Consider the following 19,289-nt stretch of genomic DNA (forward strand, 5'->3'; position numbering starts at 1 on the left):
CCACATAACGTGTCAGCTGCCTGTCTATTTACAGCGTCAGCCAGAGGTGCACCATTTGCTCTGCATTCCTGGCAAGCGATAATTTGAGCTCAGCTGATATCACGCTGCTGCAGTGGTACATCCAACGGCACGCTATAGATGGCCAGTTGGGAAATACCTTAGTCTTAGTTTAGTTGAAAACCAGGCCTTTTTTTAAAATTTTGTTTTACTATTCATGCTATACGTTCCTTTGACCTCGTTGCAGTAAAAATAAAAATGCAATGCAAGAACTCGCAGCGCACAAAGATACGCAACGCACATTTAAGATTCATGACACTATTTGTTTCACAGGTACGCATCTTTGTGCTCTATGGGCGTCTGCCAATTAGCCCTTCACCTGCCCCTCGCGGCTCACCCTATTTCTGGGCTTCCCCCTCAGGTTCACCATTTGAGATAGATCAGTGGGTGAAGCTTGTACTAGCCTCTAATACTCCCCTTGATCTAGTCCTTGCCGAACTGGCCATACCAGGCATCGGACGTTTTCCCAGGAGGCTGGAAGGTTGTGAAGATGATGGCTCTTTGGCACTGCGGGTGGCAGGCGCTATCTTCAGTAAACAGAGCCTCGAGCTGACAACCTCGATTCGTCACAAGGTGCTCATCAGGGCACCTCTCGGGTAACTTAATCTTTAGGACTGGCTCTGCGCCAACAGCATACTTGGCAGTGCTGCGGTCATGCAGTCCATTTGTGGGGCTTACCACATGGGCACACCGCTCCAAGTGCCTGGCAGCTCCAGCAGGGATTAATGATGAAGGTCCAATTACCTGATTGAGGAACGAGTGTGATTGCCTGATTGAGGAACGAGTCGTACAGTATACTTGCTTCACGATTATCTTTCGGACGGTCCCTACATCAGAGTTAATTACGGCAGTCTCTTCAATGATCCACTTCGCCTGCAAGATTGGCCCTTCCTTCCCTCACTCCGAGGTAGGATATATTGACATTCAGGACAGTCCAACAATTCCTCCTTCAAACTAGACTCATAGTTGAGGTTCCCTCCCCTCTAGTCCGTGTGACTCCAACCCTTGGCTGTGTTGTATCCTTCAGTACTTTGTGGAGTACCGCCTCGTAGGAGAGACCTCACCACATCAACAACCAACAATGGGTCTTGAGAGCCCATCTTCACAGATGGAGAATGTGTATTCATTGTCTTCTTTGTTGAAACTAGTTTGGTCCAGGTCCACCCTTTGTCTGCAAGGATGCTCTGACCAACAGGACACTCTTCATATGTAGTGCGCACCTCGGAAATACAAAGAGGTGAAAGCACACTGTACTCAGCTGTTTATGATCCCTCATAGAGATCAGAAAGAGAGACAACGACCTGTGCCCCATAAAGGCTCCTTTCCCTAACAACAGATACCCCATGCCATGTACCTAATGTCAGCTGTAGTCAGAGTAATTTACAGCCCAGTGTATCAAGAATGGCCCAAACAGGAAAGTCTTCCTCGCCTCTCCTTATCATCGCATCTAGTGCTGGCCCCTCCCACCTAGGAAATGCCAGCAATGCACATGTGCTGTCTGTAGCAAGGAACCTCTCCTCCATCTTGTACCATGGTCCAGGCTGTGAGCTTCCAAAATGAAACTCATAGGCCTGAGTCACTAGTGCGCAGCACACTATCACGTCTAGGAAACACAGACACATAAAAGGAACAAGCTGTTGCTTTCTGGATTCCAGGTTCATCTTGAGCATCACAACTTTAAATGAATGGGCCAGTAAGTACGCATTTATGTCATACAGGTGCAAGCCTGTCTCTATAATGTAACAACCATGGTACGCTGCCACTACTGCCCTTCACACATAAAACCTGCGGCAGGCATGGCAGTACCCTGTCACTATAAGGGCACACTTAATACACCCCTTCCAATTCAGGACTAGGTCCAGAACTGATCATTATCAAAAGTTCAGGCCTAGGTCAATTCACGTACACGGGATGTGTGTGGCATGACCAAAAATCAAAAAAACAGGCATGCAATTCAGGCACTCAGGGCAGGGGCATAACTGTACGTTATGCAGTGGTCCGTCCCAACACTTTCACATAGGCACCTGACATCCAGACTGTATGAGGGTGAGGGAGTCTTTAAGATGGGAGAAGTTACTTTATCAATCTTGATTGCAGAGCTGTGTGTAATCCATGCACTGGTATATGTTGATGCTGTGGTTGGACAGAAGTGCTACAGGTTATTCTTTGTATAGCATGAAGGTGAAATGGGAAAATGAATCTCCCTGTTGTACTCCATGTGTCACAAGAATCTGCTTTTTGATTGTCTGAACTAAAGAGAGCTGACAGTTCCACAACCATCATGATGTGATGTGGTGGTCACCACCGTTGGTGATTCACAGGTCTTGGTGGTGATGGTCACCGCCATCGGTGATTTACACGGCTTGGTGGTGATGGTCACCGCTGTCGGCGATTCACAGGGCTTGGTGGTGATGGTCACCGCTGTCGGCGATTCACAGGGCTTGGTGGTGATGGTTACCGCCATCGGTGATTAACAGGGCTTCGTCTACCACCTGGTTGGTTGTAGTCTCAGTCCATTCTTGGGGACGAAGTCTGATTTGCAATCATGCAAGAAAGAGCCAGTGTTAATTTATTTCAAGCAGATTGTTTCATTTCCTACACGAAGCAAGCTGGTGAGATTCACTCTATAAGCTGGACAGGATATACAGTGCGAGTTACAAAAGGCTAGCCCTGAAACTGTGCAAAGGATGGGCAACAGCCTTCCTGGGGGGCAGCTTGAAGAGGCAGGCTCATCCGATTAGAATTGAATGGAAGCAAGGCTCGAGTAAACACAGCCATAAAACGTTTCATCAGACTACTCCAGCCTCATTATCTTTTTTTGGACAGCGCACGTGTATCAGACGTTAAGAGCTCCCAAGAGTTGCAGCCGCTCTTATATTACACTGTATCTGGATGCCTGTGAATTAGGTTGCATTTGTGGCTGTCTGTACTAAAAACATGTCAGCAGGAAGCTAAGCCCTCACAGTTTAAAAGCACATTGGCGACCATGATTCATTCTTTATTAATAATAAAAAGAACTTGTAAAGTGTGGTATGTGGATCAATGTTTCATCTATTTCTTAGAACCCAATATACACTATTTTCTTTAAAGTGAAGGAAGGACTTTATAGAGTCCCGAATGTTTTGCATCTGTTTGATTTCTTCATGACTGAACTTTAAAGTGTCTCCAAGTGAGACACTCACGTTAAAAATTTAAGAGTCGCCCTGCGGTGATGGCCGGATAATAGAAGAACGCGTTGAATCCGCAAAGCCCCATCGTGAACCCGGACTGAGCCCCCACCGATCCGACTGTAATTGAGGCAGCTTTAAAGCATACACCGAATGGGCCCAGTGAACCCCGTTTATGGCCCCCTAGCACCGGCAACAATGACACATTATGCACAGCTCAGCACAGTGTGTGCATGTTTTGTGTACAATTGTACACTTCATCTATCAGTCCCGTAGTACATCTTAATGCTAATAGTGCTTGCCATGGGAAAATAGAAGTGCAGGAACTCACATGCAAAGTTAATTAGAAGTGCTAGTACTCTCCAATAAAAGTATTTTGTCTCCCTTGAGAGGTGCAGGTACTCTCCCTCTCAAAATAAAAAAGCGTCGGTACTCGGTACCGGCGCATTTTAAGCACTGCTAATAGCCAGCTTCAGATTTCTGGCCCAACCAATAGCATTCAAGAAGGAGTTCCGCTCAAGTGCTTGTATGCTGTACAGAGACATGAAAGTGACGAGCGATGAAGGTACTGTTTCCGATTGCCCCTGCTGTAGCAGAGAAATGTCAATTCTTATGGGGTCCTCCACTTGTCAGCATGTGGTGTATAAGAAAATAACAAAATTGCCGCCAGGTTGGTACCTCCACTATTTACTGATTCGTTGCCAGTGAATAATGTAGCCTCTAATCTGGCCACGGGTGACGTTATGTGGTCCAGAATGACCATCATTCCTCCCAGTCCCTCAGCAGTGCACCCGCCAGGACATAAAGAGGGAGACGGGGGAAGACCTTGGCTTAGCGCATGCGCAAAGCCCTTGTTTCTTCCATCTTTAACATAGCTGGTAGCCTGGAGCCAGTGACAAGGAAGAGATTCAAGAAAAGTAGTCGAAAATGGTCAGATAGACGTCAAGTACATTCAGCAGTGAGATCTTGGAGTTATTCATTTCTTTGATCGTTCTAGCAGTTTCCAGAAAGTGCTAAGAGCCCGGAGACTGTGATGAGGAAGAGTGAGAAGTGGGTGTCGAAAAAAGAGAATTCTAAAAGATGTGGGAATCCTCATTTAGATGATTGTAAGAAAGTGCGGATGCCTGATCCTCAGTGGAGAACTGCCAAGATGGTGCAAGATCTGGCATAAAAAGAATATTGAAGGAGGGAATGGGTGAGGATGACGTGAGACAGAGGTGTTGGAGTATTCGTTGTGTAAAAGTGAAGAAAATCCCACGTCCTCTTTGGAGGGTGCAGCTGTCTCCCAGGTAGCAGACAAGCAGGTGCAAACCCAACCCAGAGGAAATAGAGGCGATCAAGTGAAAAACAAGGCAAAATGCCACGTGTGGCTAAAAAAAGTCGATGTATTATGTTAGGAGGCTTCTTACATGTCCCTTCTAACGGAATTACCTGTGTTTCCAAGAAGCAGGGGGGGGGGGGGAGGGGGTGTTGGGGGAGGATTGTTGCCTGTTGCCCTGTACAATAATTTATTGCAAGAGGTAGATTGGTATATTGCACAATTTTGACTGAAACACTTAACAAGAATTATGAAACATATTTGCTGTTTGACCAATGTGCCTAGATTAGATTGGACTATTGAACCATATTTTGACTGAAGCATTCCACTAGAATTATGAAAATATATTTGCTATCCGATCAGTGAGCACAGGTTAGTTATGCACAAGCATATCATAAATGTTATGTTATGTTATGTTATATTCCATTTATAACGCGCTCGGCTACTCATGAATATCCCGGCGCGAAACCTGAGACAGACAAAGGATATCAGACAAAGAGAAATGTTTTCAGCTTCCTTTTAAAGGCAGCAAGCTCCTGTGTAAGACGAAGAGCAGGGGGTAGGGCATTCCACGCCTTGCTAGCTCTGACCACCAGCGAGCAACCTCCCATCCTCTGAAGTCTGAATCTGGGAACCAGGGCCAAGCCCAGAGAGGCCGAGCGCAAGGCCCGTGCAGGGACGTAAAAAGAAAACCGTTTCTGGAGGTAGAGAGGACCCTGACCATGAAGGGCACGGTGAGCCAGAACCAACGCTTTATATTTGATTCTGGCCGCTACTGGAAGCCAATGAAGGGTAGTCAGATGAGAAGAAACACTCATCCGAGAGGAGAGGCCCAGTAGCAGTCTGGCAGCGGTGTTCTGGACTACCTGCAGTTTCTTGATGAGGTATCCCGGAGAGCCTATGTAGAGGGAGTTGGCATAGTCAAGCCGTGAAAGAATCAACGCGCAGGTGATTGTGACTCTGGCTGCCTGCGGAAGGAGAGGAAAGAACTTTCTCAACGTTTTAATAAGTCCAAAGCAGCAGCCAGCAGTTTTCTTAACCTGGGTGGAAAACAGCAGACTCTCCTCAAACCAGAGGCCCAAGTTCTTGGTGGGCCGCCCCTCCGACGAAGGGAGGGGGAGCTCCTGAGGCCAAAGCTGATGCCGGAAATCAGAGGGAAACGGGCCGAAGAGCAAAATCTCCGATTTTTGGTCATTACACTTAAGCTGAGCCCCTGCAAGCCAGGCGAAGATGGAACGCAGACACTGTTGAGCACACAGAGCTGAGCTGACGGCCTTATCCCAGGTAAATGATCCTGTAGCAGTCTTCTTCCGTTCCTGCATGTGATATAATTCACATACCTTTTTATGTTTTTCTGTTATTTGTACGTCTGTCTCGGCAAGAGCTGGACATGAACAAAAAACATGCATAGAGAGGGGCTATGTATCAGCCCCTTCGAGCTATAGTTTGAACAAAGAATCGTTCACAGTTTCGATCAGAACAGAGGAGTATTTCCCCCTCACCAACCTTCAGCTCATTTCGTTGGTGCATTCGATGTGTGACTCCACCTACTCAGTGCTTTGGTTCCAGTGCAAGTACTTGAAGTGTGGTTGCACTGCAGTGGCAGCCCATGTGTTATGCTTGCTGCAGAGCACGTGAGAAGTGGCTCTTATTCTGTAATAGATATCTTTCTTTCATGGTCTTGTGACATGCAAGGCTGCAGCTGGGAGTGACACAGTTCTTCTAACCAATCACATAGGTGGAAACATAGTGAATCAATGGTTTGAATATGCCCGGACACATTGGAGTAGCTAAGGGGGGCTGGGCGGGAGGTGGTCCACCCATCTTTTTGGGGGCGGCGGAGGTGAGCAAGTCGTGTCTGTCGACTACCACCATCCCCCGCCCCCCCAGGACAAGTCTGTCTGCCTCCAACGCCCTCACTCTTACCTGCACCTAGTGGCAAACCTAGGGCCGCCCCAGGTGGCAGTAGGTCTAGCTACGTCACTGCTTCACCCTCAATTGGCATTTAGATGACTTGTACATTGTAGCATGGGCAGGGCCGGACTGGCCAGGGCGGGCATCGGGCGTTTGCCCGGGAGGCTGAAGGGTGGGGTTTTGTTTTGTTACTAGGGGCCAGTTTTGCTGCAATATCGACCCCAGTAACAAAAGCAGCAGTGCTGGGGGCCGGTTTTATTTAACAGCAATGCTTCATGTTGTTTTTCATCCCCCTCCCCTCCTGGGGGCTGGTCTGACAAATTTTCCAGGGCTGCTTTGGATAACCAGTCCGGCCCTGAGCATGGGACGGGCTGATGAAAAGCTTCCTGGTTGTTCATTGGCAGTGGCATTCCGGAGCGAGCATATCACCTTATTTCACCCTTCCTCTTAACTAGTGCTGACCTCTATAAAAGTGCACACAACTCTGACTCGGTTCCACAAGTGGAACTGTATGATTCTGCCTCTGTATTGGCTCCTCTACTGATGATGACCCTAGGTTGTACTGGGTGACTTCAGTGGCACAATCAGGTAGCAAGTCCCACCTGATATGTACACAAATAATAAGTTCACCACTTCTATATTAGGGACCAGTGTGGAGACGGTGAATTGTAGTTCAGTCTGAAACTGAGGTATACTTCTGCAATAATTCATGGGCTCCAGCTCATGGCACCACATAACAGTGGCTAAGTGTTGTAGCACAGAAGGCCACATTGGCACCCAACAGTGCAAAGTCCTCACATCGGCTCAGGCCACACAGTGAAAAAAGATGGACAGCATTTGGGCCTGTGGACTATTGCAAAACTCTAAACTCTTGTTTTGCCCAGCTTCCCTCCTCTCCCCAATGGATCAACAACATACCTGGCAATTCTGTGCAATGCAGAGAGGTAAAATGTAGCTCTTGCAAATGGATTCCACTCATTCCGCACACCAGAATTCTTTGCTTTTTGATCACCCGGTATTTGGACCTTTACTCTTACTACCCAAGTCTCACTCTAGGTAACTTCATGGTAGCTGGACTCCACTTGGTTTCTGCCAGTGTCCACCTTTTAAGATTAGGCTACTGCAAAGTTGCTAGGGGACAGGCAGTGGCTTGGTTACACATAAACATGAGTGCATGCCCATGTGTGCAGGCTGGATGTGAGAGACATCGTGCATATCCTAGTAGCCTGCCTGTGGCATCTTTCCTTTCAAATAACACCAATGAACCCATTTGTAGGCCTTAGTCCCATAAAGGCATGATATTTAAAAAAGTAGGACATGTAGAAATGTCCAGGGCCCCCTCTTGCCCCTGTGCACCAGGGTGCATGCAGGGGGGCACATGTTGTGCTCCCTGTAATTTTGCACCTCCAGTTCCTGCACTGGAAGGAATGCACGACGTTGTGAATTTCTTCCCGTGCAGGAACCTGCACTGGCAGTCCCGCAGTGGTGCTGTTTAAGGCTCACAGTAAGCTATTAAACAGCTCCGCCGTGGGAGCGCCACTTCGCCCACCCACCAGACCACAAAATTACTTTTAATCTGGTGGGCGGGTGACAGTGAAGCTTGGCGGTGCATGGGGCACGGCAGTGGCGCGCGGCCCACTACTGCAGCACCAAAAGTCATAAAAAGGTCCTAAGTTATAAGACAAGAATCTTCTTGGTCAACACCCCTTTGCATGCATCATAAGGGATCTACTGTCTTTTTGCACTTCTTACGTTGTAGACTGCAGCAGTTTCCAAATGTCCCACACCAAACATGGGTTCGACATCATCTTTTCATGCAGACCAGGTTGAAACATGGCTGAATAGGCCATTCAGTTAACGCTCTGGCCTTCCATGTTCTTTTGTCAGGGTCTTCTTCTTAGGCTCTTTAGTACAGTAAAGTATCTATTCTACAGCTAGCAATGTTTGTGAATACCTGCAAGAAATGTAATTTTAGCAGACAATGAAAATCTGAATTTATGCAGCATGAAGAATTGTTGGCCTAAATTGTCAAACTTAAAGTAGAGCAAGAGTTCACATTTAATATGCGTGTGCACATTTAAACACTAATGACTTTGAATGAACAGTGCATAAGGTTCACTTTACAGCATACACTAAATTCTTTTGAATAATTACGTGTAAGGAACTACATTTAAATAAAATACATGAAACATTACTGCACACATTACAGGAACTTTTTTAAATCATTTTTAGTGTAATCACATTCTACATATATGAGGATTGTTCTTTTCCAGTTATCCTAATAGTAAATGTTATTCAATGTATTGAAGCATATATTATGAAAGTCAAATTCATCCTTATAGTGAGTACATTTCTACTAAGTACGGATAGTTTATATTCATTTCTCATGATATGTGATTAACCACATACTTTGAGTAAATTCACTGAAGTATTTGTACTGAAAAAACACAGTAACACAGTGAAAACACCACAAATGGACACCACACAAGTTTAGAAAAATAGAGGATCTTTATCTTAACTAAACAAGATCCAAACAATAAAAATCTAACATACATATATCAAAATAGCACTTAAGAACAGTTATTGCAACAATAGAACTTGTAGAAACAAAAAAGCTCCAGATGTGGCTATTACAACGTTGTGACTGGCATAAATCCAATGTACAGCACCAACCGCGAGGTGCGCAGCTTCGGGCATGGAGTTACTATGCCCCCTAAAAAACAGTACCAAGGAAAACGAAGTCTATGGATGATGAATGGCATAGTAGCGGTGAGGCGTTGGTGCAGAGGTCGAGACCAGTTCCCTGGTTGCCACAGGGGAGGGGAGGTGTTGTGTCTGCGAGGAGGCGATGTGTCGAGTCCAGGATAGGGAAAGTCATCAGTGTCGACAGTGAGGCGTCAATTACGGTGAGGCGATGCAAAGTTGAAGAGTTTGTGAAGTCACCCTCGTCAGTTATCGGCTCTGGGATAACGCGATGCAGGCGGTGGCGGTGACGGAGTCGGTTTGAGCTCTAGCGTCTGGAGGGCAAATAACTGCTGGCGTCGAGGGGCGTTGGAGCTGCAGTGCAGGTGAAGCGGTGCATCGCACACTTCACAAGCAGTGCCCCCGGCCTCGGTGCAGATCATGACATCACTGGCGGTATTGTTGACGGCGTCAGAATCATTCTTCTTGCTTTGCAGCACCAACCACACAATTCTCAGGGTCCAGGAAATGGAATTGGCGTTCTTTTGAATGCAGGAGTCCAAACAGGAGTCAAGGTGTTGACTTGTGGGTTGCAGGTAAAGTCTTTGTGTCCCTGAGACTTCAGAACAGGAGGCGAGCACGCACTAGCCCATGGAGATTCTTCTCCAAGCAGGTTCACAGCAAAGTTCCAGTCCTTTCCTTGTCAGAAGCAGTGACTGCAGGCCAACCCAGCAAAGCACACAGCAAAGGGGCAGTACTCCTCCTCACAGCTCTCCGGCTCTTCACCTTGGCAAACGTTTATCTTGAGCCCAGAAGTGATCTAAATCTTGGGGTTTAAGGTCCTCTACTTATACCCCATTTTGTCTTTGTGGGAGTGGGAGGCGGACTTGCCCGCCCTGACAGACAATGATTGGGCCGAGGCACTGGCTAGCCCCAGGTACTCTGCTATTTCCACTAGATACAGGCTGATCCAATTTAAATATCTCCATAGAATATATTACACATGCCTCCGCCTCTGGAAGATGGGGGCTATTCAGTCCCCCACATGTCTCCACTGTGACTCAGACGAGGGGTCATTCCTTTATACGGTGTGGAGCTGCGGGGCACTGCAGCACTTCTGGTCGGGCTTTTTGTCTTGCATGGGGCGGGCACTGCCATGGGACATTCCAGCAGACCCTACACTGACTCTCCTCCACAGCACAGAAGACATTGGGGGCAACAGATATAAAAGACACCTTCTGTTCTTGTGCCTCACATTGGCTAAGCGAGACATTGCGCAGCATTGGAAGGCTACGTCCCCACCCTGCCTAGCTAATTGGAAAACAGCCATGCATGGATCATTGCATGTCAGCGGAGATTGCGGCGTTTCAGGCAAGGGGTTGTCCGCAGAAGCATGGGAAGATCTGTGCTAGGTGGGCCAAGTACAGAGGTATCGACTTGTCCTTAATAACACAGCCAGTTAACCGAGACCCTATTGAACGACTAGTGGTGAATGGCTTGCCAGTATAATGTGTTAGAGCTACACAGATGTAGACGGAAACTCATTCGATGTGTCTATATCATGTTTTCTATGGTATGTATGGTGCACATTCGGGTGAGGGGGTGTTTTTTCTGGTCTGATGTTCCGCGGACCTCAGGGGTGGGAAATTTTCTGTACCTAGAGTTTCTACAATATGCCTTACAAATGTACAATGCTTGCTGGGCTTGGAAAATCAATAAAATCTGTTGTTAAAAAAAAAAAAGTCAGGGGAACCACGCCAAGGATGCCAAGCCTAAAAGTTCACTTTAGAAATAAGGTCATCTTAAACTCCTATTTCAATATTGTTAGATCAGATAAGAATCAAGTGCTAAATGCACATTCATACCATGTGTTTGTTATCAAGTTGTGACTTATTTGTGACATGTAAAGGATGGGCAAAATTGCACTGCACCAATAGCGTACAGTAAAACGACAGGGTGGGCTGATTATACCACTGAATGAAAACATTAATATATAACCGCCAGCTGTGGACTAAATTACTGCATTCCCTTATTTTCCATTAGGTTTAACAAACAGATGTGCTCTTTCACTGGGGTTGGCCCGTCTAAAACCCCTAATGTACTGCAATACAAAATGTTACCAAAGTACCTTGATGGGGGGGAGGCACTCACAATCTCCAGCCATGGCAAATAGAATTGATTGTGTTCCTTTCCTTTTATATTTCACTGTGATGCATTTATCAAAAGTCCAATTGAATGATTGTTTAAGCTAAAAAAAGAATTGCAGCTGCCACATGATAGACAGTGCTTCAGTCCTTCAAATGCATTTCATTCCCACCAGGAACTTTTTCAAGACTTCAATATTTTGTACATCTGTAATTAAAATATGTTCAATATAACAAATACATACATTAGAATTTTATTTCAATCAATAGGTTCAATATCTACTGCGTTCGAGCCGTATATAGTATATCTAGTTATAGTTGTCTAATACATATGTTTATAATGTATATATGATTATATTTTCATTATTCATGTATGTAATATGACAGCCTTGAAAAAGTTCTTGGTGGGAACGAAACATGTTTGATGGGCGGAAGTGTTTGTCTTGTCTGAATATTGCAAGGTTTATTAAAGAACTAAGAAAATGCAGACTATGCATCTGTCCAACTATGACTCTGCAGACTGGGCTAAGTACATCTGTTTCAGCACTTGATATTCAGTGGTAGCAGTCACAGTGTTTTCAGGTTTGCAGTGTAGAGGGTTTTGAGCTCAGAGATTAACAGTCACACAAGAGTTCAACAAATGATTGTACAGCCCTGTTTTTTACTTTCAGGAAAGCAAAGTGCTTTAATGCACACTAGAAGGGAATACTACACACAATATATATATGCATGGTACAATTTAGTGTTCCAAGCACTGAGATTGTGCTGCAGTTCTATCCATTCTCTCTCCCAGATTTCCCCCTTTTCTCGTCAGGGCAGTATTCCCCTGGGATTAAGGCAATAGCGTGAGTATGGATCAGGTGTAGATCGTCCTCTCTATTTTAAGTTGCAATCGTACTCTTACAGTTAAAATGTTCACTTTTACCTTAGTTCAGTTGCTCAGTTCTTACCACCATTCATGGATCAGTCTGTTTGGGCAGCCTCCTGGGTTCATCTTCATGCTCTTACTTCACATGGGTATGTGCTAAACCCATGACGGGGACCGTAGTCTACTATCTGTCACTGAAGATGTGCGCCACTCCAGGTTACAGGACAGGACAGGTTCAAGACCTTACTTATGTCCAAACCAGTATGCCAGATACATGTATTTGGGCACTCAGTGCAGATGAACAGGATGAACCTGACTGTGTACCATGCAGGTAGCATTCCCATCCCAACATGTGTGCAATGCAGCTGAGGCCATTCATGGGTTTTCCAGACAACAATTCCATATAGCACACATACCTTGCACGCTGTTGCCTATTGTCCCTTATCATGTATTGTAGACTAGTGAGGTTATGGATTCACTGCGTACATTGCTAAGTTAGTATGAGCTTGGCTGCCATGTTGCCGCTTTTTGCACACGTTTCTACATGCATTTGTTTTGCACAACTCCTCTGCTTGTGCTCGCTCACATGAGAACCGTCTATCTTTCACTTCTCTTGCCGTACTCTGAGGCTCTGTCTGCACAGCGTGTTCAAGGTCTAAAAACAATGTGCTCTGTTAAGCTGCTGTTGATCAGTCCTACGCATGTTAGACACAACACTGCCACAGCTGCACTACTGAAAATCAAGTGCTTTTAATATGGCATAGCATGCATGTTAGGCACTTGGAGAAACTCATTCCAATGAAGAAGAGCTGTGCTTGTCCGGAGATGTGAACCTTTGCATCTAAACTCAGAGGTATGGGGTCCCCCTGACAAAGCCCAGAGGTCTTCTATAATTATTATAAACTAGTTCCTAGCGCGGGGAGGGTGGCAAGGCACAGCAGGCCTTTTTTCACACTAGCTTTATATAATGCTATACCCGTTCATGTTTTATGGAATTGTAACAATGCTCACTATATTTAGTTTATGCACATTGCTGCTAGTATTGGCTCGTGTACTGCATTATAGAGCACGTTAGTTAAAATAAACATTTTAAACTATACTGTGTCTCTGATTACTTATGTTGTGGAGAAGTATAAGTGAGTTGGCGAAAGAGTGTTCTTGCTCCCGGGATTACAAAGAGATTCTCAGTTACATGTTCTAGGATGTCTAATCATTGATAGCTTTGCTGTAGTACGGAGAATGAATGAGACACTATAGCTAGTCGGATTGGGGTTCTGGGCACTAAGGTGGGAGGTTGGTACACCACTGTACACCGAGGTCCTGGTTTCTTGCGCGTAGTTCTGTATATGTGCAGAATCCCTGCAACAGTACGAACCTTTCATTCAGGCCCAAAATTGTTAGGCAGTAGTGCATTGTGTCCCATCACTTGGAATTTTGCTTTTAAAATTGAATGTAGAGACTCATAAATTCCAGCACTCAAAACCAGAAATATGTAAGGAGTCATACATGACATGGGTCACTTGGTTAGAAAGCATGAAGAGGCTACAGTTCGTCCTCTTTTTGACTCAGTATTCAGCTATATACAGGTTTAAATTTGGATGAAGTGCACCTAACTACAGACACTTTGAAACATGTAAAACATGTGGATTTGAGATAGTTTGAGATGATCCAAATACACCTCTAACTACTTGGATTTAACCATTTTCGAACCAGTTGACGTTTTATACAGTGGGGGGGGGGGGGGGGGGGTGGAAGATTTGTGAGGCATAGAGAGGCAACCTGCTGCACATTTATAAATGTGCCCCTTGTGCAAGTAACTCATGCAGGCTTATTTGTTATTTTGCCTTTTTTGCAATTTCATTGTATTCATATAAAAAGCATTTGAAAATTCGTACATATAAAGGTGTCACATCAAAATTTCTGCAGCAAAATCACTTCATACGTAGAAGCGGTGCAAGGATATGAGAGCTGAAGCGAGAATGTCTTACTACATTTCTATCATGCAGTTATTTCCACACATTTTATGTCATATTTGTATTTTTTACATTAATTTACATTTTTCACATTTGTGCCTTAGATAAATCAGTTGAATATATGTATGTAATAAACCCATTTCTACATTCTCAACATTTTTCAAATACATATTCTTCAACAAATAACTTAGACTATAATGTTTTCAATAATTCTTCAAACAACGCATATTCAAAGCCATCGACTTTGCCAATGATTGTTTAGATTTGGAACTGTTGATCTTTTATATCTGCTGTGGCCTGGAAACAGAAATCAACCTCGTGCACTGTAAATACAAAAATATGCCTTTGTCCGCTTAGTACAATTCCTGCTGCTGTCGGCTGTCTTGACTCTGCTGGGAGCTAGGCTGCCATGAGGCCTGGCAGAAATATGAATAGCTTCCCACTTCTACCGCAGCTGTATCAGACCAGCCTGAAGTGGCATTGAGCTGTCAGTTATGGGAACTGTGGAGCAGAATACATCATTATCGCTCCTTTACAGTGTCACTCAGTTACGATTCTACACTGTCAGTCAGTCAAAGTAACTTTATTCGATCTAGATAAGACTATAAAAGCAGAGAACGCATAAATAAATACACAGTAATACACACAAAAAATAAAAACATTCCAGATACTATGACAATGAACCGCTTACATCGATAAGAACATAAAAAAATCACGTAACATTCCGAAAACTTGCTACACTGCAATTCTGACAGCCCTTTTGCAAGACCATGCCTGCTTCTTATAAATGTAATGCTAATTTTAAATTGGCTTCCAGTTTTAGTACAGGTGATCAACACCAACATTACGGATTGAATGTAATTTGCCATTTAACAGTCACATCGCGAAGCAGAATTGTTCTGCATAGTTTAGTTTTGTTATTTTTGAGAAATTGAATAATTTATGGTGTTTACTTCATCTTTAGTGGTTTAATTATGTTCCCATAAATACCTTGTCTGCGTCTCTCCGTTTCTCATTACTTGAGTTCAGCGGAAGGCTTTGTGTAAGCAAAAAGCACACGAATGTAATAGCCGAGGGAGCCGCGCAGGATAGCAAATCAGTTTAAGTCCCTTCTGGTGACAACTTACAAGCCACAGCTTCACACTGATTGGTTCTGATACTCTGTCCATCACCACCCCCTTTTGTACCGCTTTGTTCGCCATAAGTTGGCAGGGTATGCTCATATGTGAGTCCCTTGCTCACTTTGCCACTGGATTCAAGCAAGCCTGGCTGAAGACGGCTGAAATGCCAGAAACCGGTCCTAGGAAGCTTGTTTCCGGTCCAGGGAAGGCATGGCTTGGCAGTTCGGGCTGGACTGTTCCCATGAGGCACAGGGTCAGACTGATTTGTATATGGCCATGTCTGAACTGGGGTGGCAGAGTGGGCTAAAGAAAGGTGATGGATCAAACCCAGATCTGTTGACTGGGTGTGAGTGTTTGATTGGTTCTGAGGCTCTGTCCATCACCACCCCCTTTTTGTACCGCTACAGCTTCACACTGAGCAGGCGCCACTCAGACGTTCTTTCACCTTCCTGATGGAGCCAAGTACCACTAGGCCGCATAACTGCAACATCCTTTGTTTACAGTGTCACCAAACAGAAACCTTTAAATATGTGTAGCTCATGTTACTGATATGACATAATTAAGGCAAAGACTAATGTTTAGTGTGAAATCAATGAACAGAGAGTGCAAACTTCACAGGCAAAGCACCTTTCATAAAGAAGGAAACATATTTTGGGACAAAGTAACATATCAATGACACTGTGGAAGCATGCATTATTATTTAAAATAAAACTTTGGATTCATGTAATGGTGAGTAATGCTTTCTTCGCGGATTTCTCTTTAAGTTTGAGGATCAGTGTGATTGGAAATCTTTCAGAGCCATATCCAGACGATGGCCTTCCTCACCAGTAGCCTAACCAGCCAGTTCTGTAGAGTTCCCTCCAGGAGCCTGAGTGACCTCTTCTTCACTTTCCCAGTACTATGCCTAAACTATAAATGCTTGAATGGTCTGTCTTCTAGGCATTTCTAAGAGATGTTGCCACACTGGATGGGCCCACCAACTGGCTAGTGCATCAGGGCATGACAGTGTACAGCTCAGCGCTTCCAAGTTTGTGGGAAAGTTGTTGGGTGGATCGCTGTCGTCGCATCAAGAATGTGGAGCAGTTAAATCTCCCCACAGAGCTATGCCAAGCCCCATTTTTCATTCGAATTTTATAGGCACAGAAAACGTTGTTGTGTTAGCTCCAGTGTGTAGGCATTTGCTCCAAATGGATAGAAAGTGCGCCTTACAAGCAGTCTAAAGAATCATGATTTTGTCGGCTTCCCAAGTGGTATAAGCAAGATTTTTCGGATGTATGACGTTACAACGCATGCTGTTACAACGCATGCTGTTACAACGAAAGTTTTACAACGCGAGTGCATTGACAACGCAGGACATTACAACGCAAGTCTTTACATCGACTTGCACTAGATGGCGTGCTAACATTAAAAAAGTGTAATTTACTATTCCAACTCCAGTCCAAGTAACAGTAGGGAAGGTGTTGGGATAGTAAACTACACTATTTTTAATGTTAGCACGCCATCTAGTGCAAGTCGATGTAAAGACTTGCGTTGTAATGTCCTGCGTTGTCAATGCACTCGCGTTGTAACAGTTTCGTTGTAATGGTAGTGCGTTGTAAAAGTTGCGTTGTAAAGGTTGTTCCCCAGATTTTTCTATTGAAAAGAAAGGGTGGTGTTGGGCTGGAGACCAAAAGCCAGAGGCATGTACTGTGAAATCATTTACAACTGACAGCTGTAATGCAATCACAAATCCACAGCGAACCCACCACAATGAATGCTGGCACGCCGGGTGCAGTATGTTGCCAGAGCTCCAACCACATTATCAATTCCATATTATGTACTGGGCAGTGTTAGTAGCAGAACAGATGCATTCTTCTTTGCAGCATTTCAGCACGTGTTTGTCCACAGCTCACTGCTTGTACTCTGTTACCACTACAGCGATGATTAACAGGAGCTCCCACTCGACTATAGCATTCCCAGAATGATAGGGATGTAACACCCCGTACAAGAGACTACAAGAGGTCAGGAAAGTTAGGGACCGCACAATTCATTTTCGAGTGCGCAGACTAATCTGCGGAAAACAATTGCCCAACTGCTGGGAATTTGTGCGCATGTACGTTTTTTTGTGTGTTATGCGAAGGGACATGCTACTGAGGCTGCATGTGGTGGAAACAGTATTCAAATGAGAGATTACCAACTCATGAATGTACCAGCATACCGTGTCTGCCAGCAAACTCAGTACTATAAGGGGAGCAGTACCACCCCACATGTCCAAATTGAAGCTAGTAAGAATTTGAAATATTGGTGCTCCCCAGCCACTTTACATACTTACTTCAGTCAAGTCAAGTCAAGTCAAAAATAACTTTATTTCGGTGAAGCCATAAAAGTCAATAAAATACAATGCAAGTATAAATAAAATAGAAGTGATGCAATACACAATACATTGATAATAAGGAAATAGCACAATCACACAAAATCATATAAAAAATAGGTTATACGGCATATACACTTTTTAAAATACCATAAGATCATAAATTGATAAAATCAATAAACTCAAAGCTGGTGAATTACAAATTGTATAATCAAAGTGCAAATCATGTTAATTTCATAGCAGATCTTCTCTTCTCCCAATCAGCCCCAAAAAGTTTGCAACTGCACAAACACAGAGTGTGGAAGAGTCCGATCTCAGTAGCCTCAAAGCGCTGGAATGGCTAGAGGTGCCCAGTTGTCTGCACATAGGTGCCAGCCAAGTGAAGCACCCCTGGGCATAAGCCAGACATGCAAACAGCACATGTGGCACACTCAGTTTGGTCCATACTTCAGTCTAATGCGTATTATACCTGTATGACATTCTGAGTCATGCTATACATGCTGTTATCCCAATATGCCAGAGTAAACAAGGGGACGCTGATGATGTTAATTGGCTGTGTGTATATGTAAGATGTATATTGACTTTGAACGTATATTTCTTTTTAGGTGTCATAAACAAAAATTGTTTTGAATCAAACGAGAGCAACCTGTTGACTAGCAGAGGTGGTGTTGAACCATCTGACATTCCATTTACAAATACATCTAAACATGGTTTAAAAGAGTTGACCACAATGGAATCAAGAATACCTTCTCCTTCTTGGATCACCACATCACCTTCTACTGACAAAATGCAAACAGACTTCACTAAAGCTGGGGACATTTTACCACTAAGATTGTTTACGCCAAGCATGGTCACAGAAAGTAGCCCAGCAGATGAAATATTAACCAAAGAATCCAGCACTGATGATTCTTCATGGCCACTAACGACTACACTAGAGGAAGACCTCTGGACCACGGACATCACCAACCAGCCACCGGACTGGACTTCATATCCACCAACAGTAACTCCATTGAGCTCCACGGTTGGGATGGGAACAGGCCGCAAAGAAGGTAGGCGCGTCTTCAAACTGTGTCAAATGTGCATATTGAAAATAAATATAGCACCTTGCTTACTTTGTGTCATGCTTGCAATTAAATGTACAGTGTAATGTTCATTGCCTAGCCATCTGGTCAGCAAATTAGGCCAAGCTCTATATAGAGATTCTGTGAGGGACATCAACATGCCCTAACTATTGTGCAGTGTACAAGTGATTGTATTTCACTATTTTTATATAAGCTAAGAGAATACCTTAATTGGAAGACAAGTGATAAAAGAGTTGTGGGTTAATTTAGATTAAATTTGGGTGAAAATGTAGGTTTGATTACCATACTAGAATGTACATAAATACCTACATACCTCGTTTAGGATCTAACGCAAAACACAGGTGACTTGGAGTAAAGCTCAACAGAAGACCTGCAATCTTTAAAGTAGCAAACCATTATCAACTCAACTGTGCAAAGTATCTTTAATGGTTTGTCGAAGGAACTATTGCCATACAAAAACGTAATAATTAACTTCAAGGCAGTATATCATATTTATTTTGCTTATCAGATCAATTAATTTGGTCCCCATATCAGGATACCGAGAAATCATGCTTTCCTTTGCTTTCTTTTCTATTTCGTAATTTTGATGTACATGCAGATGTCTCCCATGGCC

General features: G+C 44.2%; 1 protein-coding gene across 1 annotated transcript in view; it reads left to right on the plus strand.

Annotated features, from left to right (window-relative positions):
• The window catches only part of CORIN (corin, serine peptidase), a 1,570,916-nt gene that overhangs the window by 283,705 nt on the left and 1,267,922 nt on the right, over window positions 1–19,289 (plus strand). The window contains exon 3 of the mRNA XM_085642146.1: window positions 18,200–18,643. Within this exon, the coding sequence (XP_085498272.1) occupies window positions 18,200–18,643 (444 nt within the window). The remainder of the gene's footprint in view (window positions 1–18,199; window positions 18,644–19,289) is intronic.

This window comes from Triturus cristatus, chromosome 2_2, assembly GCF_964204655.1.
Source record: "Triturus cristatus chromosome 2_2, aTriCri1.1, whole genome shotgun sequence".
Lineage (NCBI taxonomy): Eukaryota > Metazoa > Chordata > Amphibia > Caudata > Salamandridae > Triturus > Triturus cristatus.